This window comes from Rhinatrema bivittatum, chromosome 1, assembly GCF_901001135.1.
Source record: "Rhinatrema bivittatum chromosome 1, aRhiBiv1.1, whole genome shotgun sequence".
NCBI lineage: Eukaryota > Metazoa > Chordata > Amphibia > Gymnophiona > Rhinatrematidae > Rhinatrema > Rhinatrema bivittatum.
Genome location: NC_042615.1, coordinates 156,884,150 through 156,906,816, shown reverse-complemented (window position 1 = coordinate 156,906,816; position 22,667 = coordinate 156,884,150). Strand labels below are relative to the sequence as shown.

The following is a 22,667-nucleotide window of genomic DNA, read 5'->3' as shown; positions in this document are numbered from 1 at the left end:
CATGGTTATGTCACTACTGTTTTCCACATAAAAACAAAATCAGGGTTGCTCTTTAATGATACAATTTAGTAACTAATAATGTGTATCCCTCACTCAGCTTGATGAACATCAAATCTCTGGGTCATAACATCTTCCACTTAGGGAAAAAATGTCTAAGATAGAAGGCTCGTAAATGCACAAGTTATTTACAGTGGCCATCACAGCATTAGTCAGTGACTTTTTCTTCCTTCTGACGGGTTGATATATATGCAGTAGGACAATTATATTCCCAAACTGTAGAGGTAAAACCATTTGCTTAACACTACATTGGGTTGGCCCTGTGATTCTGGCCAAAGCGCTCTCTACTGTGGCATGAGGGATCCAGATTTGGAAACCCCTTCCAAGTAGCCAGTTGGGCCTGGGTGTGATGCAGAAGTGGTGTGCTCAAGATCATGAAGAGGTTGGTGAACCCTACCAGCGATGCTGAGTGTACAACTTGGAGAAGGCATTCCAGGAGCTGGCAAGGGGTTTCAGGCCATTTGGACATGATTGTCTTGGGACAGGGTACAGAGAGCAGAGACCACTAAGATTAGAAGGTGGAAAGATTCCAAAAATACTCATATTCGGGCGGATTTTAAATGCCCTGCGCGTGTAAATCTGGCCGGATTTACGCGCGCAGGGCCCTGGCGCGCCTATTTTGCATAGGCCGCCGGCACGCGCAGAGCCCCGGGACGTGCGTAAGTCCTGGGGCTTTCTAAAAAGGGCGTGTCGGGGGCTTGACTAAAATGGCGCGGCATTTCGGGGGCGTGCCCGGGGGCGTGGCGCTGGCCCGGGGGCGTGGTCGAGGCCTCCGGACCAGCCCCCGGGTCGGGTGATCGCGCGCCAGCAACCTGCTGGCGCGCGTATATTTACATCTGCTTTTAGCAGGCGTAAATCGTGGAACAAAGGTAAGGGGGGGGTTTAGATAGGGCCGGGGGGTGGGTTAGGTAGGGGAAGGGAGGGGAAGGGCGAAGGAAAGTTCTCTCCAAGGCCGCTCCAAAATCGGAGCGGCCTCGGAGGGAACAGGCAGCGCGCGCTGGGCTCGGCGCTCACAGGTTGCACAAATGTGCACCCCCTTGCGAGCGCCGACCCCAGATTTGATAAGATACGCGCACCTACGCGCTTATCTTATAAAATCCAGCATACTTTTGTTCGCGCCTGGTGCACGAACAAAAGTACGCGATCGCGCAAATTTAGAAAATCTACCCCATTATGCATAGGAGATAGACATAGAGATATGAACTTACTTCAATGCAACCGACTACAAAGACAGTTAAGATAATCTATTGTCCAAGGGATGCACACAAACCCAAGTGTCATGGCTTCTCTGTACACCTTGTAGTGTTTGGAGCTAGAGCTACTCGCCTAATCAGGTAACTGAGAACACCTGCCTAGCTGGGAGAGACTCGCTGTCAGAGAACTGCAACCCAGCACGAGGAAGCCAAAAATCAGAGGGCTGGAAGAGCTGCAGACTAGAACCTCTGAGGCTGCTTTGTAAAAGTGGGGCTAAGTTTAGTGAACAATGTTTCTCTCTCCAATACATTCCCACTTCATTGGTAGGAAGCCATCTTTCCTGAATTTGAGGGACAGTCCAACAGTTAACAAACCATCTTAGGTCAATGCATTTCATCTGAGCTTTAAGACATCACACATCCTGAAAGGTGCTAATGAATCCCACCATCTGGATTTTAGAAAAACAGGAACACCTATTTTGCGTTAAGTCTGTGAGTCCCAAAGTATGGAAGAAATGAGCTAAGTAGTAATGACCTGCACCTCCTGACAGTTGGCTATAGTTTGCTGTCAGTGTAAGATCCCCTTTTCCATGGTGGTTCTGTGGTTCATCAAATCATTAATCATCTATCCTTTTCATTTATACTGATAATAGTGATATAGTACACCCAGAGAGGCTAGGGTTGGGGTGGGGATGGGTATCTTATGTCATGTCATGTGGTATCTTTTGTCAGGTCATGTAGGCTCCTAAGAGCAGGTTATTGTCCTGGTTTGTAATGATGTGCATTCTGTATTGTGGATGCCTTATGCTTATGTTCATTCTTTTGTTCATGTTCAGGTTCATCTGTTATTGACATGTATTGTTGATATTTATAATAATAGAACTTTAAATGACCAAAAAAAAAAAAAAAAGAACCCTTTTTCCCCCACTGGAAAATAAACAGCTGCCTTTAGACATTGAAACCTTGCTCCTGGCTCCCGCCTAACCAAAGCCTCTCAGACAGGCCTGAATCCCTTGAAAACTGCAAGAGGCCTATCACACTGATGTATTTATTTCAGAAGTACAGCTTTCTCATCAATTTTTTCAACTCATTTGCACCCTGGTTTATCTGCCTTGACTGAGAATATACCGTTTTTAATTTGAAATCTCAAATTCTTTCTATATTTTTGTTTGTTTTTGTAATGCAATTAAAAATATCGGCAGGGAACCATGATATGACCTTAAGCCGCTCGTGTCTCTCAACAATAAAAATTTCAGATGTGTTCCCTAGCTGCCAAGAATTAATACTTTTTTAGAGACTGATATTTTTAATTGCATTACAAAAACAAACAAAAATATAGAAAGAAATTGAGATTTCAAATTAAAAATGGTATATTCTCAGTCAAGGCATAGCCTAAGGGGTGGAAGCTGCTTTTTCAGTAAAATACCGGACAAGTGATAGAGCAAATAAGATATTTTCACCCTTTACGTTGGATTCTATGTATATAGTATTCAAAGGGTGTTTTTGCATAAGAGTCGATCTATGTTTATAGCATATATTGCATAACTGACAAAACCACAAAGGAACAAGGGACATAACTGCCATTACATGGGAATAGTAGAAACAAGCCCTAACTCCAACTGACAACAATAATGTACCGGGTGTTGCATAACCTTTGCCTCCCCCCCTAACGCCCCACTGGATTATCCCACTAATATAATTTTTGTACCGTTTTGTAGGCCATTCAGTTTGGAATGTAACATTACCTTACACATTACTTAAATGTATTATTTAGGCCGGAACGTACAATAGCGAAAACAGCGTCAGATTGACCGGATTAAATGTGTTGCATTTCGTGAGGTGGACTGCATTTCGTGTGTTGCATTTCGTGAGGTGGACTGCAGAAAAATTAGGTCGAAGCAAAAGTTGGGTTCAGAGGACATGGAGCTAAACTGCTGACGAGTGTTTTATGGTATTGGTGACAATGGACCGCTAAAATCGTCTCAAGAAAGCCAAAACATTATTGAAAATTCCAGTAACAAGCAGAAAATAAAGTTGTTACCCTACTCATTTTAAAGCCGTTTTGCAAGCTAATATGGGTGCACCAACTATGCTGTTTTATTCTGTTTTGAATGCTGATTAAAATAGTATATTGCATGTTTCTATCAGATTTTTGGGTGCTGCTGCAATGGGGGAGGCAAAGGTTATGCAACACCCTGTATTTTATGCTATGAATGATTTGTATCTCTATAAAAGAAATCAATCAATTGTTAACGCAACTCCTTAAACTTGACTGCCATATCATCATCAGGGCCTATAAAAACTGCTTCACCTCCCTCTCTATATACAAAAATAAGAAAGGTATCATGACTGGATTTCTGGCTTGACATCATGGCTAGAAGGTTTGCGAAGATTCGCCGACCGATAAGTGCAAGCACTGGATAACTACTCATGCCAACTGATCAATGACAAAGCAGCACAGTGGGTAAAGTTACTAACTTTTAACACTGGACAGAACTAGCACATGTTCCATACGGACCCTTTCTCTCCATTCCCCTGGCTCCCCGCAGATGCAAACACAATCAAACTCCAGACTCTGTATGACAGTGCCTCTGAGTCACCAGGATAACCCCCATGAGATAAAAAAAAGGACAGTAATGGAGCATTATAGGAAAAAACTTCTCTCTATCCCCTCAATGGCAAACATGTGATAAAGGAGGTGAGGATCAGTATATGTATGAACTTCTACAGGGTATTCGTTTGGTTATATATTATTCTCTTATCTTCTCTCAAAATTCTGAATTATTTTAAACATGCTTTTATTTAAGAACAAACATCCCTGAATGTTTCCTTTATATGAATCCGCTTTCCTTTCAGAGCTGAATGTTCCCTTGCACATGCTGGCCAAAGACATTGCTGGAGAATCAAAGAAGAAAAAGACCATTGCTACTGGGAATAAAATTGCTTCTAGCTGGATTTGCAGATTAGAAAAGAGTTTCAAAGCTCAAAATTCCATTTTATTCCAATTGATACGCTGCTTTATCTACAGAATAGCACAAAGCAGATTCCACACCAAATAAAATTAGAAGCTAAAGGTTCCTTCAGAGGCTGCAGTTGGTGACCACATGCTGACTGAGATCAAGAAATAGTTTTATAATCCCACCTTCCTCCTCAGAATGGGCTAAATATCTTCAGCAATATATGAAAACACTGTAGCAAACACATTGTGTTCTTTTCCATATTTGCATAAGATGTAGTATTTGAAATGAATGACAAACCCATCAAGCTTCATAATAGCATAGTAGATGGTTAAAAAAAAATGAAGAAAGATCATTTGGCCAACCAAGCCTGCTCAGCTGTTGCTCGTCTATTGTGTCACCTCAATTCTTAGCCAGCCTCTGGTCAACACCCTCCCTTCTGTATGTGTGCTATGCAAGCTTGATTTCTGTCTTTGTTTTGGTTGCTACCAAACCTGCTGGCAGGTTATTCCAGGTATTCACAACCTCTCAGTAAAACAGGATCTAGATATATCTAATATGCTTAGCCCTCAGGATGGTGTCTGTTAGCAATTGGTAGGGTACGCATGTACAGCCTGCCATCCACCGAGGAATGTAGGCACACACTCTCTGAGGTACGTGCGTAAGTTTCAAACGACGCACATGCTTCAGAGTAGTATGCAGACTGGCCAAGCTAGGGGCACAGCTCAAAGTGTATGCATGTAAGTTCCGAGCTCCACTCCTAAGTTTCAAGTTAAAGGTGTAGGCACATAAATTCTGAGTTATGCACGTACGCATGTGCGCACATGCATAAGTTCTAAATTATGTGCCTACCTTCTGCTGCGAGGCCAGCAAAGCCATGGTCTGAGAGATGCCTCTCCCGAACCCACACTTTGGGACAAAGAAGGGTCTAACACAAAAAAGTATCTACAACAAAATAAAAATTTTATTTCTAGGGTTTCCAGCTATATTAAATTTCATGGATTATTCAGGGTTCACAGGCCCTTACAGCACTAATAAAGCAGAAGCAATATTCAACAGCAACAGCAAAATACTCTTCCTTCAAAAACTGATGAGTTTTAGTACTCACATCTCCACATGGAACTCTTCTCAGTCAAAATCTCCTCAATACAGTTCTCTCATTTCCACAAGGCTATTTTGGTCCATAAACTGCCTAGATTGCCTAGGGGCACCGCCCAAGAGCATTGAATGGTTCACCAGCCTCCCATGACCAGAACTCTGCAGCAAGAGCCAGAAATCACACCTCCCGGCTCTGACCACCACCTTATATTGACCCGAAAGACTCACCCATGTGGCTCTCTCTCATAACACTCAGTGAAGTATATACAAATCCCCCAAATAAACAATTGTCACAGTGACGCATTATAAATAATAACCCAATAGCAGAGATTAAGAGATATCCCTGAACACTTTCCCAAGTGACCCTATCACATAAGCATGCCCAGACAGACTATGGGTTTTCTTCCACAAGGGGTCTCCCTCGACTATCCTGCAAAGGCCTCTAACTTTTATAAAGGGGCTATAGACAGGAGTTTCATTATATAACAGGAAAATATCTTGAAAACTGAAAACAAATCCCACTGAAGCGCAACACTCAGCATGCTATGTCATTATCAACAAGCAAGCCCAGATCCCTGACAGAACACTATACCTATACATGGCTGGCAAAGAAAAAAAGCAGATCATAAGTTTAGTCATTGATCAAAGGTAAGAAGAGACAGACTTGATTGCCAAAAACCAAAATCAAGAAGTCAATTATAGTCCTGGATTGTTTTCAATGCTTGGTTTATTATGCACTTTACTGACCTTGGCTTCTGGGTCACTATTGATACTACCGGAATCTTCTTCATCTGACTGTGGACCATTTCTGGGAATAAAAATATAGTCAGGCTTACGAACTTGTGAATACTACAGCTCGCACAAGCTTCACACATCCAATGCTACAACATCTGAAGCAGGAACTTGAGGCTTTCTTACTTGAAAGGGACACTACCACCCTCCCCTTTCCTTCATTTATTTCCTCCAGGACTGCCCAACCACCACTACTGCTTTCCATCCCGCACCACGTTTTAACAAAATCACTTGCGCTAATCCACCGTTAGTTGCATTAGTTGAGATTCCCACTAGCCTCAGCCAGCACACACGTTTGTTATGTGCTGGGCTAAAGAACTGGGAACCATCAACCTGCTGCAATTTCTGCTGGAGAAGCCATCAGGACCTACCAGTTTCTCAGTGCAGAGCAGGGTACAAAGCAATGGCGTCTGGCCAGCGATAAAAAAAAAACTCAATTAAGAAACAGTAAAACAGCAAGTAACTGCTGGTTTTCATTCTTCTTACTTTCCTAAATGGGCACCCCTGGGTTGCGTGTACCTCTAAACACGTGTTCCTTACCAAAGCAGCAGCACTAGCTAGAGCCCGCAAAATGGTTAGTTGCCTGTTTTCGAGTGCTACTGCTTTCACTTTTGGTCTTGCTCCTAGGCCTCTCTTCTTTTTTTCCTGATGATTTACTTCTTTTCAAGGGTGGGGGGTGTGCATGGAAAGGTAAGCATGGAAAACAATTTCATGCATGTGTTCCAGGCATTTTAGGGGCTGGAGTTGGGACCGGATCCGGATTTTACGCACCAGCTTCTGCACATACGCTGAAACGCGCGTTGGAAATTCTGGACAAAATACACAGGTAAAAAGTACCCGCAGACTTCAGCCATGCAGGCCGTTGGCAAATCACTCCTTTGCCAGTTCAAGGTGCCGTCCCCTTGATTATGATCCTCTCTTACACCTCACAAAAGTATCTGTCAGACACCTGCAGGCAGGGGCTCTGACAAGGATGCCCCCCACCCTCCCACACAGTCTAGCTAGTCATGAAGCAGCAGTCAAAATGTTTATTTAAATACCTTCAAACCCCCCCCCCCCCCAAATTATTAAACATTCTACCTGAGTTTCAGCGAGGCGTAACGTAACGTCGCTCCTTCAAACTCTTTCAAGCTGGGGTCTGGATTCACCGTGGCCGCGTGCAAATCCTAGAGACAAGAAGGCACCGAAAGCATCAGCACACGGCAATCGCAGCGCTCACTCTGCTGCCTCTTCCTCTTAGAAGAGGAGAGAAGCCAAATGTACACAAGTGTTCTCCCTTCCCTGCAAGAAAGCGTGGTTAGGGAAAAAAGCATGCGCCCTTCTCTAAAGTGCTCCAGATAGCTCAAGTCAAGTGGCCGCTTCACTTCATTGAGGACAGGCATTTGATTGTTGCAAGATGCAATAACCCTACTGACACCTCTCTCCCCTCCCCCCTGTTCAGTTTAGAAGACCCTCTTTGAGATGGAAAGATGGAAAATGGGAGAGAATGCGAGTGAGCCCCCTCCCCCCCAGCGATGGCTCCATTCACTTTCAGCCTTTGGGTGGTGAAAGAGCCCTGGAGAAAAATGTTACACAGCCACTGCCATGCAAAATAAAAAGGGGATGAAAAAGTATTGAAGCAGTCTAAAATCTGACCAGATACTTGCCTTCCAAATGTCACTATTAATCTTTCCCCCATTCAGCACAGCAAAATCACTCCATGGCTGTCTCTAGACATACAATTATTCACAGAGGAAGAAACACATTGATAAAAAAAAAAGGAAAAACAATAAAAAGAAAGAAAGAAAGAAAGGAAAAAAAACATAAGACACGGTTGTTAGCATCGATATTCACAGAATGAGTTAGGAACAAAACAACTCAAACTTCTACTAGTTAGTCTCTAATACGATGAGTGGGTCAAAAGAGAGAGAAAAATAAAGACACTTTTAAAGCTACTTACCAAAACAAATGACTGGAAAAGTGAAAGTTAATGTGAATCAAAAACAGACACAATGAGGTTACTTTGGAATATGCTATGACCTTGAAAAGCAAGCAGAATGGGTCTGAATTTGAACCCAAGTCTCCTCCCAAAACCTGCCCAGCATCCAGTGCAATAAATATTAGGCAGAGTTGTGAAATAATGGAATAAAATCTGCAGCTCGCTCAACTTCTTCTTATGTGCTCCATTTATGAACAGAGCAAGATGCCTTACTGCAGTCCTTGGGGGTGATTGGGGGAAGGGGGGGGGGAGTGGGGAGGAAGGCTCCATAGTAATTTACACTTATACAACGATATTCACAGTTAAACAGGCTTAAGAACATAAGAAGGGCCATGTTGGGTCTGACCAAGGTCCATCGAGGCTAATTCAGGTTGCAAGCAACTGAACGATCCTACTTACAGTACATTACCACTGCTTTATGCTAATTTGACCAGTAAAATTCTGACAATCTGACTGGTTTCTCACTTGCAAGAAGAGATGTTACTGTTATATTTAATTAGGGACCTTTGTTTTCAGTTTAATTTTATTTTCCCTTGGGGATTTATCAGTGTTTATTATAAAACAAAAAAACAAACGGGAGAAAAAGCAATGGAAACATTGAGATCTGTTTTCCATAGATTTTTTTCTCCTGTTTTTTTCGTTATGATAAACACTGATAAATCCCTGGATGCAATAAAATAAAAACTGAAATAAAGGTGCCTACTTATAATGTATTGTATTTCAAAAGTAATGTATATGACCTGGGAACGTTTCAAAGTTTTATTGAACTGTTCTTGAAATGTGAAGATTATATTTTTAATCCGTTTTGGATTTCTTTAGAGTTTGACAAATTATCCCCCCACCCCAAGCAGATCTGGGCAAAATCCAACATCTTTTTGGAAAATTCAAAACCGTAATCCTCCCAAGTTGAAATCCATCCAATTTGAATTTGACGGCAAACCATTTGCAATCTCTCTATCCACATGGATGTCAGCCGGCCCCTGAGACAGGGTCCATGCCGGGTACAAAAGACCTCGGCTTACCCCACCAAAATTAGTTAAGGGTTCAAAGCATAATTTATTTTCTAATTTTAAAAATTCATAGAGAAATTGTTTAAAAAAACAAACAAGGTGCTTCATGCTTTGTAAGCAAAAAAGTCTGTCACATCCCAGAACCCTGCAGTATTGAACGATGCTGAGTCCTCATGATGGGTCTGGTGGTGCGCATGAAGCCTGGACAGCTGGAAAAGTGCATTAAAATGCTACCACAAGGGCTACCGAAAGGCAGGGGAATTTCACAAGAGAAAAACCACGGGACGAGGACAGCAAGCAACTTGCGTGTGTCTGTCTGTGCAGTTATAGACACTGGTAAAGACAGGATTAAGGGGCTTAAATAAGGCACCCAGACTCACACTAATATCCTGCAAATAAGTTACATCTGTATTTTTAGTGCTACATTTTATCCTATTTATATATTCTTAAAAGCTATCCTGAACATGCCTGACTAAAAAAAATACTAATAACGGAGTTTATTGGTTGATAAGCAGAAAGACTGCTCTGGATTTTTAGTCCTTATTGTTATTTATTATGATATTCCCCATGGCCTCCGCCTATCAAATTTTCTTTAACTGCTCGCAGTCTGCTAAGTTCATGCCAACGTCACTCACTCTGTTAATGGCCACGAGCTTCAGCCCAGTGAGGGGGGGCAAACCAGCAGTCCCATGACAGCCCAAGGGAAGGAGCAGCCCAGCAAGCCTGTCGGCTCAGGGTGGCGGTAGCCTGGCAGGCCTCGGACAGCTTGGAGAGAGGGCCACTCGGCTCAGCCTAGCATTTGCGAGGGGGAGTCTGTGGCAGTTCTTGCTGAAGCCTTTATGCGAAGCAATGGAGAGAAAGGGGGGCTGGTGTTTCCTCTCTCCCTACCTCCTTCTGCATCTCTTCAGGGCTATTCCAATAGCACTCTGCACCCAAGCAGCACCTGCCTCCCCCTACCAGCGCCACACCGAGTCCTCCACTACTCCAGGGGAATCCTTGTGCACTGAATAACGGTGAAACCTGTTCTATCACTCCTAAGCGGTTTTGGTTTTTTTTCATAGCCACAAATCTAAAGCGTAATTAAAAACAAACTCAAGTACAGGGAAGGACTGCATGGCGTGTCTCTAGGAGTTTCATCCTACAACTGGGAAAGTTGATTGTTCTGCATATCTAGGCGAAATCAATACAAATAAAAATAATTAAAAAAATTCCCAATTTCAAGCAGCTGTCAATATTAGCTGCAAAACTGTTTGGGGAAAAGCAAAACTGCAGCCACGTGGTGTTACTGAGACATGGTGCACCTTAACCAGGAGGTGGCATGGGCCAGCAGTTTGTTAGAGCCATAGGAGGACAACCCCGGGCCCATCAGTTCCATTGCTCCTCATCAAAGCAGGGGGTGTGGCCTAGCAGCAAGACTTCTGTCTTTCTGCACGATCCCGGGCCAGTCTCGCTATCCACCCGTCCCCTGAGTCTGCTTTAACCGTACCTCGTTCACAACATCACGGAATCTCCCCTCTGGAAGCCATCGCACGGTACTTACTGCAGTACAACCGAAGAGAATACAACCGCAAGCAAAAAAAAAAGAAGCAGTGCACGGAAAGCACCATAAAGCCCCCAAAATGAATAATAAATGAGGGTGGCCGTTAGAATCGCCCATCCATGAAAAAAGAATTTCATGAGGTAACCCAATTTCCTGCATTGTTAAGACACAGGGCAGACTGGGATGTTACATTACCGCACCCTGGGGTCTGGGGCACCTTCATGTATCCTTTGATGCCATCCAGAGAGGCATCACGACACTTCCTCTCAGGGCTACCGCTCAAAAGCAGTCGCTTTTAGCAGTCAATCAGCACGACCTGCCCTAAGCAGTCTTCTTGTGATACATTTTTAAATATTTAATGCTGCTCCCCTGGCCTCACCTTCCTTCATGCCTGAAAAGCCGCTCCCCTCCCAGTTTAAATATTTAGTTCAATTTATTTCTCAAAGCCCATGAACATTTTAAAGCCAAAAGATTTTACAGGGTTATTTCATATGGTAACACAATTTTACTTCGCACTAGATGGTGGCATGCCAGAGGATTTTTGTACTTTAGTGTTTCCTGGAAAGTGGCATTTTAGAAGTAACTTCTTGCCTGTCTGGGTTGTTGTATCCAAAGATCAAATAAGCAAACAAACAACGAAGCAAAAAACCCATGATAAGTAATTGCAAACTAAGAAGGAAAAACAAAGGGATAGATGAGAGATGATACTCAAAGCGATCTAGAGAGCCAATACAGTGGCCTAGTTACTAAAGGTTTTCCCACATTTTGTGTGGATGGGAAAAATACTTTGTAAATAGGACCCCATGAAGGTATCCCAGCTAGATACCCAGTTTTGAAAATGTACTGTCACCTAGTGGAAGATGAAATTCTGAGCGGTGTCAGGGGTATGGATCGGTCAGGAGTCCAAACTTATTCAGCCTGCACTAATTTTCAGGGCTAGCCAGCTAAGCAGGTGGCTGTCCCTGTCTGCAGGCATACCAGGCTTAAAGCTAGCTGCCTATGTTTTGGAAGGCTAGATTTAGGGACATTTTAAGCTGCAACCAAGCCAACTCGGCTGCAGCTGAAACCTGGCCTACGTCTGATGACACTCATTCCACGATATTTAAGCTGAATATGAGATTCAAAATCTCTGCCTCCATGTATTAACAGGTCAAGGCATTCTTGTTTCTAGGTGCTGCTAGGTTGATGGATTGGATATAAGGGAGGCGTTTGGCATATTGAGTGTTTCAATAAAGAGGGTGCTAATGTACCGGTATGTCTTTTTTTCGGTGTTTTTATGCATTTTTTTGGATGTTTCTGTACTGTAAACCACCTTGATAGCTTTCCTGATGGTGTGCCACATGCATTTTTTATAAATAAACAAATAAATAATCTCTACCTGTATTGGGGCGATACTTATGCACGTCTGAGGAAAACCTAACATCACATCTGTCACAAGAAGATGGTGCTTAGCTCTGTTCTGGTATATTTTTTGCTTTAATATATACTGTAAACAAGAATCCTCCAAGGCCACTGAAAACACACAATAACCTCCCTCCCACTCATAAGCATTGCTACAAGGTGGCAAATGCCAGCTCAAAAAAAATATGGCTTGCCACCCCAGTTTCATACGTCGGTTCAGACAGAGATAAACCAAATCCCTGCCCGATTCAATGCCGAGATACAGCCCTCAGATGCAGGATTTTCTGCTTTAAATCGACTTCCCCTCCCCACTCCCCCAGCTGGCAGCAGGAGTTGCGTTTAAAGTGAACGTCATTTCCTGCTGCTGTGGGGCCAATTTTGCAGCTCTTACTGTGAGACCAGCCCTGTAGCAGCAGGAGATGATGTTGCTTAAACGTGACTCTTGCTGCCACCTACGGTCCATGCCACCTGCTACGACCGTGGGTGGGAGGGGGGGTGGCATTTCTCCCCAAACGTAAAAGGACCCATGATCTGGCAGCCCCCAGAAGACCACCTACTGCTGGCAGCTGAAAAGCCCCAGCCCCGCCATCGAAGCAAGGAGCGATGTTGCCTCAAGGCTATTGATTGAGAGTAGTAATCCCCATGCTTTCTGTTAACGGTAGTAACTGCCGCTCCATGCAGGTTACCCCCATGCACCCTCTTCTTCATTTCTGCCTTCTAGCCTTTAGGGATCCACAGGGTTTATCCCGTGCTCCTTTGAATCCATTAACTGTTTTCTTCTTTACCACTTCTTCCGGAAGTGCATTCCAAGCAACTATCACCCTCTCCTTTGAAGAAATATTTCCTGATGTTGGTTCTGAGTTGTCCCCTCTGGAGTTTAAATTTGTGACCCCTAGTTCTAATGTTTCCTTTCCAATGGAAAAGGTTTGAAATTTGCGCATCATTAAAACCTTGCTTGGAGAAGAGACGGCTGAGGGGGGATATGATAGAGGTGTTTAAAATCATGAGAGGTCTAGAACGGGTAAATGTGAATCAGTTATTTACTCTTTCGGATAATAGAAGGACTGGGGGCACTCCATGAAGTTAGCATATTTAAACAATTCAGAGAAAGTTCTTTTTCACTGAATGCACTAATAAACTCTGGAATTTGTTGCCAGGGGACGTGATTAGTGCAGTTAGTGTAGCTGGGTTTAAAAAAGGTTTGGATAAGTTCTTGGAGGAGAAGTCCATTACCTGCTATTAATCAAGTTGACTTAGAAAATTGAAACAGTAGCATAGGAAAGACTTAGTTTTTGGGTACTTGCCAGGTATTTATAGCCTGGATTGGCCACTGTTGGAAACAGGATGCTGGGCTTGATGGACCCTTGGACTGACCCAGTATGGCATGTTCTTATGTTCAGATACAGACCCGAAATCATTTTGGTCACCCTTCTCTGGACTGCCTCTTCTTGTCTCTATCCTTTTTAAGATACGGTCTCCAGAACTGAACTTAGTACTCCAAATGAGGCCTCACCACAGACCTGTATAAGGACATCATCACATCCTTTTTCCTAATGGTTATTCTTCTCTCTATGCAGCCCAGCCTTATTCTGGCTTTAGCTATCACCTTGTCACATTGCTTCATTGTGTTCAGATCACCAGATTTTATTACCCCAAGGTCTCTCTCTTGCAGGCCGATACAGTACAATACAGCCTGCTATTGGACGCTCGTTTTCCCTTACCCCTTATTCAGTAAGGGGAGGAAAACGCGCGTCCAACCCGCGGCACCTAATAGGGCCCTATTAGGTATGGGCGCGGGATACAGAAAGTAAAATGTGCAGCCAAGCCGCACATTTTACTTTTAGAAATTAGCGCCGACCCAAAGGTCGGCACTAATTTCTTCCGGCACTGGGAAAGTGCACAGAAAAGCAGTAAAAACTGCTTTTCTGTGCACCCTCCAACTTAATATCATAGCGATATTAAGTTGGAGGTCCCGAAGAGTAAAAAAAGTAAAAAAAAAATTTAAAAAATTTGAATTCGGCCCGCGGCTGTCGGGCCGAAAACCGGACGCTCAATTTTGCCGGCGTCCGGTTTCCGAGCCCGTGGCTGTCAGCGGGCTTGAGAACCGACACCGACAAAATTGAGCGTCGGCTGTCAAACCCGCTGACAGCCGCCGCTCCTGTCAAAAAGGAGGCGCTAGGGACGCGCTAGTGTCCCTAGCGCCTCCTTTTACCCGGATCTACTGCCGGACCTAATTTAAATACTGAATCGCGCGCACCGGGAGAGCGGGCATTCGCCCGTTCTCCCGCAGACTTTACTGTATCGGCCCGTTGGTTTGTGCACATTAGTGTTTCACTCCCCTTCATATACAGCTCTTTCAGATTACCACACCCCAGATGCATGACTCTGCACTTCTTGGCATTGAATCCTAGCTGCCAAACGTTCGACCACTCTTAAAGCTTTCTTAAATAACTTTACATTCTCTCTGTTCCTTCAGGTGGGTCCACTGTGTTGCAGACAAATAGATAAACTTTACCATCTATCCCTTCCGCAATGTCACTCACAAAGATATCGAATAGAACCAGTCCCAAAACAGATTCCTGTTGCACTCCACTTAACACAGTTCTCTCTCTTCAGAGTAGGTTCCATTTACTATTACACGCTGTCTCCTATCAGTCAACCAGTTTCCAATTCATGCAACCACCTTGGCGCTCACTCCCAGGCTCCTCATTTTATTTACAAGCCTCCTATGCGGGACCATATCAAAAGTGTTGCTGAAATCTATGTAGATCACATTGAGTCTGCTATTAATTGCATCAGTAGCATGGGATCTTCTTAGTGTTTGAGTAATTGCCAGGTTCTTGTGGCCTGGTTTGGCCTCTGTTGGAAACAGGATGCTGGGCTTGATGGACCCTTGGTCTGACCCAGCATGGCAATTTCTTATGTTCTTCCTCAATCCAATTCTCTAGTCACCCAATCAAAAAATCAATAAGATTGAACTGACAGGACCTTCTTTTGGTGAATCCATGCTACCTCGGATCCAGCAAGCCACCTGATTGTAGATAGTTCACTATCCTTTCCTTCAGCAGCATCTCCATTAATTTTCCCACAACCAAGGTGAGGCTAACCGGCATGTAGTTTCCAGCCTTCTCTCTGGTAACACCCTTGCGAAAAGGGACCACAACCGCACTTCTCCAATCTTGTGACACCACTCTCCATTTCCGGGGATTTATTGAACAGGTCTTTCAGTGGACCCGCCAGCATGGCTCTGCACTTCCTCAGTATCCTGGGATGTATCTCATCCAGTCCCATGGCCTTGCCCACTTTCAGTTTTTCTAGCTCTTCCCTTACATTCTCTTCTGTAAACAAAGTTTCATCTACCCCACCACTATCTACAGCCTTGTCAACCAGCAACGGTCCTTCTCCAGGGTCTTCTTTAGTAAACAAGGAACTGACGTATTTGGTTAATATTTCTGCCATTTCTTCATCTCTCTCCAAACACTGCTCCTTGTCACCTTTCAGTTTCACTATACTACTTTGGGCCTTCCTTCTTTCTCTGCTATAACTGAAAAATGTTTAGTCACCTTGCTTTACCTCTTAGGCAATCCTTTCTTCTGCTTGATCTTTCGTTTTCTTGATTTCTTTCTTCATCTCTCTTAGCTTCACCAGATATTCTTCCCTGGTTTCCTCTTTTTGGGATCCTTTATACTTCTTGAACATTGTTCTTTTTGCCTATATTTTGTCAGCTACCTCCTTTGAGAATGAGATCATTTTCTTTTTTCTCTTACTTTTGTTTACTTTTTTAACATATAGATTTGTTGCCTCTATAATAACTTATTTTCCCTGTCCCACTTCATCCATTTTTTTCCCAGTCTTCCAGACCTTCCAAAGTCTGCATTTGTGAAATTCAAAACTCAGGTCTTTGTGTGACTTCTTTGTATCCTGTTTGCGATATCAAACCATATCGTCTGATGATCACTGGTACTCAGATGGGCACCTACCTGGACATTACAGACATTATCCCCATTAGTGAGCACTAGATAGAGTATCACAACCTCCCTCATGGATTCTATTGCCATTTGTTTGAGCAGAGCCCCTTGAAGGACCAACCACTATCTCTCTACTTCTTGTAGATTCCAGAGAAGGGATACTTCAATCCACATCCGGCAGATTAAAATCTCCAATGAGCAACACTTCTCCCTTCTTTCCCACCTTTTGGATTTCTTCAATCACATCTCTGTCCAGTTCTTCTGTTTGAGAAGGAGTCCTGTAGATCACACCACTAACAATGGAAGCACCATCCTCTCTACCCCACGTCCCTTGCAATTCAGTTGTTTTGATATTGTTTTTGACATAAAGAGCTACTCCTCCAATTTTTCTGTCCTCTCTGTCCTTCCTAAAAAAGTTATAGTCCGGGATAGCCGTATCACAGTCATGAGAATCAGTGAACCATGTCTCCATAACAGCAACAATGTCCACGTTCGTCTCCACCATTAGGACCTGCAGGTCTGGGATTTTATTGCCCAGACTACGAGCATTTGTTGTCATAGCTTTCCAGCTGCTATTCCTAGTCACCTTTTCTGCTTTTATGAACTGATTGATTTTGTTACTTTTTCTTCCCACTTCCTGTATTTCTTGGGAGTGACCTGCCAATTTCACTGGCCACCTCCTGCCACCTCTGCCCTCTAGTTTAAATGCCTGATAATGTATGATCTGAATTTCTCAATTAGCATTCTCTTTCCTGCCACAGACAAATGTAGCCCATCCCTACCACATAACCTTTTACTGCTACATACATACATGGCCCTAGCCTCCAACATATTCAAAACCACTTTCTTTACACCAGGTTTTGAGCCAGGTATTGAAATTATCTATATGGTATAACCTTTCCTTTTCCATAAACAGGCATTACTTTCAAAAAGAGGTAATAGTTTTTGCCATGTGTCTAATCTTGTTCCCTAGATTTTGGAAGTCATTCTGTACTTTATGGATACTATTTCTAGTGAGGTCATTGGTCCCCAGTTGGATGATAACATTGATATCAGAGTCCCTATTTTCTTCTAGAATTGCTTTGACTATCTGGTTGGTATTTCTATTGGTTGAGGATCATGGAAAGCATTAACTGTATGTTCCCCATCAAAGTGAGTTCCCAAGTTGGTTCCTCTGATGACTGAGTCTCCCAGCATAAGAAGCTTTCTTTTACGACATTTGATCTGTTGGAGGGTTTCTGGGGTGTGTTGGGTGACAACTTCCCTTTCAGACATCACTTCCATTTCTATTGCTGGGGCTTCTTCATTTTCCAAAACAGAAGTTATCTAAGCTTAACACAGGCCTTATTCTGCCAGAGCCCACTGTTATCCAATTATTCCAGGGTTTCTGAATCCTGGAAGTTTGACTTCTCTTGGGAATAGGGCAAATAAACAGAATGTTTCAAAGATGGGGAAACTGAGTGTCTGAGTCACATGCCTGTGTCTCTGACTCCTCAGTGGGAGTTGGGAGAGATATTTTGGATGCTGAAGGGAAGGGGAGAATTTTTGAAACCTGGAGAATTTTTCTTTCAGGTGAATTAGTTCCTTTTTTTCATGGCAGACAGCTAAAGGCAAATTGTACAATCCTCAATTATCAAAATGATAGGCCTTGGGAGAGAAGCACCACAATTGTTGCACTGAATAAAAGACATTTTGTTAATAGTGATTAATAAACAAGTAGTGAGATTGGTGCTATATTATTCACTTAACCTAAGTCCTTGAACTATTTAAGAAGGAAACACCCTAGGAGTGGGAGGGAGAGGGGAGGATGGGAAGGAATAAACAGCATCTGATTTGATTTGCAGCTCTACCTAGATTTTATTATTTCCTTGGTTCAATACCCCTTGCTGTGCAACTGATTAACACCACACCCACATGTCTGCTGGGTACAGCCCTGTATTTCTCTTAAAAACATACAGGGAATTAAAATAATAACTAGCAAAGATAATACCACTTAGACAACAAATGTTAAGAATCCAGCAACACACAAGACAAAATAAGCAGCAGCAGAAATAAAGCACTACCCTAATGGAGAAGATTAAATTTTTTGGGGGGGGAGGGAGGGAAGTTAGTTAATCAGCCCCACACCAGACAAAAAACAACACCAGAATAAAGCAATTGGCAAAACAATAATCCAGCTACACACAACAGAATCAAAATAAGAATAAAGCAATATATATTGGGGAAAAAAATACAGGAAAAAAGGTATGTTAAATTAGCGTTTTCAAACTTAACCAGTTAGGTGTCAGGAGTCAGAAAGCAGCTCAGCCCTCAGCCAGAATATTATGTGTTAATAAACAGTATGAAAGAGCACTGCTCTCTACCTCATTTTCTGGGGTAGGAGATGAGGTAACCGAGCTGAGGGATCCTTTTCTCGACCCTTGCAGATCCGTCGGGATGGAAACAGGACGCTCCCATTGCGTTGCTCCCGTTGGTATGTGCCAATAGTAAATACCAGCAATGTCACTAATCTTCTTCCAGCCAGGAGGTAAGTCTGGATCTGTCTGAAACGAGTGGTCACTCCATATATCTGCTGAAAGAGGGAAATCAAACTCGATTAACATTAAAAAAAGAAAAAAGAAAAAGAAAGAATGTGATCCCTCATAACAACACACACATGTTCCAGCCAGTTTCTAGAATTAAAGTTGCAGATTATTGTGATGCTGGTTCAAATTTGTCCTCCCCCCAGTCCCCACTAAAGTCATTAGCAATCACAGTAACTTATTTTATGCTACGTGCCAACTAGTATCGATCCCTGACCACTGGAGATCCTGGTAAAAAGCACGGTAAGCAGGGACAGTAATGCACATCCCCACTGACACGACAGATGTAGCACCCACAGTGCAGCAGGAATTTTTCACACAAACTGAAATCTGGTTACCCCTCTCACTGGGGCAGCCAATGCAAAGCCCACTGCTGTTTTCCCACACGTACACAGACTTTGTAGCAATGTTCAAAGGGAGAGTACCAGTAATTAAAAAAAAAAAAAATTCTCTCCGGAAAAAAAGTACCCAGAGAGATTTGCATCTGCTTTATCTGCGGGTAATTTTTCCATATAAAATAAAGCGTGTAGGTTTAGAAATCAGATCTAGGTGCATTATTTACCTCACCCCCACTCCCCAAATCCTGGCAATGCCTACTCCAGGTGCAAGTAAAGGTCTGCGTGTTGTTGTTCTCTGCACATACTTTCACCCGGATAAGTGGTGGCCAATTTTCCAACAATCAATTTTACCAGGCTAACTAGGCAGGCAGGCAGGGCTACCGAGCATCGTCTCCTGAGAGATATTACAAGGGAATGCTTGGGGAAACTAAAACAGCCTAAAATCGACGGCATCTTCAGAACCACAGAAGTCCGTTTCAACCCCCTGGCACCTGATTTTGGAATCTATAAGGATTCCTAAGGAATGAAAACTGCCACAAGCAAGGATTTTATTTATATGCATTTGATATTCTGCCTTCTCCTAAAGGTAGGCCCAAGGTGGAATACATAAAGTAACCCGGCGCTGAATATATAAGTAATGGATACCCAGAGATATGAGGAAGATTGCAAGTAAATAGATATGACATGGGGTACATTAGGTAGTAATAGCGCACATCCAAGGTACGCAAAGACCTTCACAGCCTGGGATAAATTACTAAAGCACACATACACGTGCACATGAATATGTAAACTTCATTTTCAGTTCCTGAATTAGGATGCTAGTCTAAACCAAGGGTTTTTAGCACTCCCACCTCACCCTAAATATGTAATTTTCTGTTTCTAATTCTGTTTTCGACTTACCTCCCACCTTTTTAACCCCAAAGCACTTCACAATTCATAAAATACTCTGGACTCCATGTTTAGCTGCTGGGCGGCTCTGCCACTTAGCCGGATAAACTTATCTGGCTAACTGACGCTGTATATTCAACAGCACAGCCGCGCCGCTGAATATACTCGGCTGTCTTAAAGTTAGCCAGATAAGTTTACCTGACTAACGTTAGTAAGCTCTATGGGATGACCAGAGTACTCTGAATATCGGAGTTAGCCGGCTAACTCCGATATTCAGAGTTTACCTGACTAACGTTAGTACAGCTCTATGGGATGGCCAGAGTACTCTGAATATCGGAGTTAGCTCCACTTCCGTTTAGCTGGATAGGTGGCCCCATTTTCATTTAGCTGGATAATTTCTTAGTTATCCGGCTAAATGCGTTGGAATATGGACCTCAATAAGACGGTAACTTTTAAACAGGCGTGTGGGCACACGTGTGCGTGTTTGCCGGCGCGTATCCAGAGACACCTCCATTTTATTACACACGCGTGTATATGCATGCATGTTATAAAACAGCCTGGACGTGCGTACCTGTGCGTGCAATTTTAAATGGACGCGCGCGTGTGCGCGCCATGAAACTTCTACCATTTTCCCAGTCCGTTCCCAGTATGCCCAGTTTAGGGATAGGACTTGCAACCCCCTCTAATTTAATAGCCGCCCTTCTCCCCTGTTAGCCCCGACCCTTAAAACCCTGCTGCTTTGCCTATACTATTTGTTTTACTACCTTACACACCATCCATAGCAGAAGTAAATTTACGCAACGGGGGACCCTGGCGCGCGCAAGGACGCGTAAGTATTTACGCGCACATCTCTTAGCCAGGCATAGGCGCACCTGCACTCTGCCCCTTTTTAGAAACTTTTCACTTGTGCGCACAGCAGGGAGATACTCGCGGCTTTTAAAATCTGATAGGCGCGCACTGGCCTGACTTGCACTCATATCTCCCGGTTTTGGCATGCACCAGGCTTTTAAAATTCGCCTTTAAGGATACAATTCATAATTTAATACATAATTATAAGATGATAACAATACAATAATAATAACAATTTAAACTCCCCAACACCCAGCTGAGCCTCATTCACCACTCTCACCAGAGAATGGGTCAGCAGAGTCACAACAAGCATAGGTCAACAAATATAATTAAGGAAGCAACATATACCTAAAGCAGCTAATCAACCCCCATCACCACCACCACTCTCCCCATGCAGTTAAAGTTGCAGCTACCTCAAAATAATAAATCCTTAACCAGAACTCGCTGGTATGCTGCCTACAAGCAAATAGCCAGCAGGCCCGCGCTCTGAATTCTGCTAACAATTTGTGCTTCTCCCCCTGTTTCCAGATCCACAGAACAGGATCTGTGTTGCCACAGATAAATAATTTAAGTTGGTGTTTCTCTTCCAGTTTTCCTCTATGGAGAGCAGTTTTCCAAAAAACCATTCACCCAAGGGAAAAAGAAAAAAAGAAAGGCTTTTTGGAAAACTGGCCAGCCTGTATGTGGTTAAAGCACGGGTGAGTAAATTTGACGGCAAATATGGGAGAGGTTGCAGCGGCTTTTCCAAGTGGATTTTTGCGTGCAAGTTAGCTTTGAAAATGACCCCACCAAACGTTTCTTTTCTCCGACCTTGTGAATGACCGATTCTGCACTCTTTCTATATTCCTTCTGCCGGGTGCACCGTGGAGGCTGCCACGGAAGAAGCGCTATAAACACAGTGGTCATGGCAGCGAGTGCCCAGCCTCGCTACTTAAATCTAGATTTAGGCCGGCTCCGTTTGCATTTAGGTGAAAATAATCCCCGGGCAGTTGCCAACGAAGGCTGGTGGTGGCAGGATCCCAGCCCTGGTTCCGGCTGCGATGGTTAAAAAAAAAAAAGAAAAAAAAAAAAGAAAGAAAGAAAGAGAAAAAAAAAAAGGAGAGAAAGGCAGAACTACTAGACCCAGAAAACGTGTACACTGTTTGCTTGAGATTACAGTGAAAATATATAAATAAAACAAATAAAACATTTGACAAGAGGGCTGACACGAAAGACCGTATGACGTTAAAAAATGTGACTAGCACTTTGCACTGCAAGACAAAATTGGCAGCTTGCAATGGGGGAGAGGAGAGATTGGAGGGGGGAGGGATGGTGCAGAGGGGCTGCAGTGGGTAGGATCCAGCCGGGAAGCCTGACAGACGGCAGACGTGGCAAAAGGAAAGAGCTGCACAGGCGATCTCAGGTCACAGACCCGAAATATTACAGCGGTACACAGCACTCGGGGCAAGCCGGTGGCTTTTGCAGCTCCTTAATATTATTCCAGTCCGACGTGTTCTGGCGTCCAGAACGGATTGAAACAGTGATCTTCCAGGCTAAGAACAAAACGGACCCAGAAGGGCAAGAAACGGGACTAATCACATCAAAGATCGACAGCTAATTGCTATGCGGTGTCTCCATCCCCCTGAACGAGGTCTAGTTTTTACTCGCTGATTTAGCTCGACATTTCAGGAGAAAAGGCAAGCAAATGAATTATTTCCTACCCTTCACGTACTTAAAAAGGAAGGCCTCCCAGGGGTTTTGCCCGCTGCCTGATCTGATTTGACAAAAGTATAGCAAATGTTAAATACCACTGAAAGAGGGAAAGCTCAGTGTGCAGGACCTCCGAGGCTTGCGACGATGCACAGCGAGGGACGGCGCTATATCCTGCTCAGAGCCGAATGACGGCCACGGGCACAAAATGCATCAAAGACACTAAGGGGTCAGTTTAAACATCTAAGTGCCTAGATCAAGGCACATTTTCAGCCAAATTTAAGAAAATAGGTTTTCAGCTGAACATTCTGCTACGTTTAGGCCTGC

At 43.5% G+C, this 22,667-nt stretch overlaps 1 protein-coding gene across 8 annotated transcripts in view; it reads right to left on the bottom strand.

Moving 5' to 3' along the window:
• Positions 1 to 22,667, bottom strand: part of APBB2 (amyloid beta precursor protein binding family B member 2) — a 681,814-nt gene that overhangs the window by 260,758 nt on the left and 398,389 nt on the right. For 4 of the 8 annotated variants that reach the window (XM_029588914.1, XM_029588877.1, XM_029588887.1 and 1 more), the window contains 4 exons: positions 18,358 to 18,566; positions 7,744 to 7,806; positions 7,178 to 7,263; positions 6,053 to 6,113 (listed from right to left, as the gene is read on the bottom strand). In XM_029588914.1, coding sequence (XP_029444774.1) covers positions 6,053 to 6,113; positions 7,178 to 7,263; positions 7,744 to 7,806; positions 18,358 to 18,566 — 419 coding nt within the window. The remainder of the gene's footprint in view (positions 1 to 6,052; positions 6,114 to 7,177; positions 7,264 to 7,743; positions 7,807 to 18,357; positions 18,567 to 22,667) is intronic. The other 4 variants (XM_029588903.1, XM_029588936.1, XM_029588923.1 and 1 more) reach the window with 3 other exon arrangements.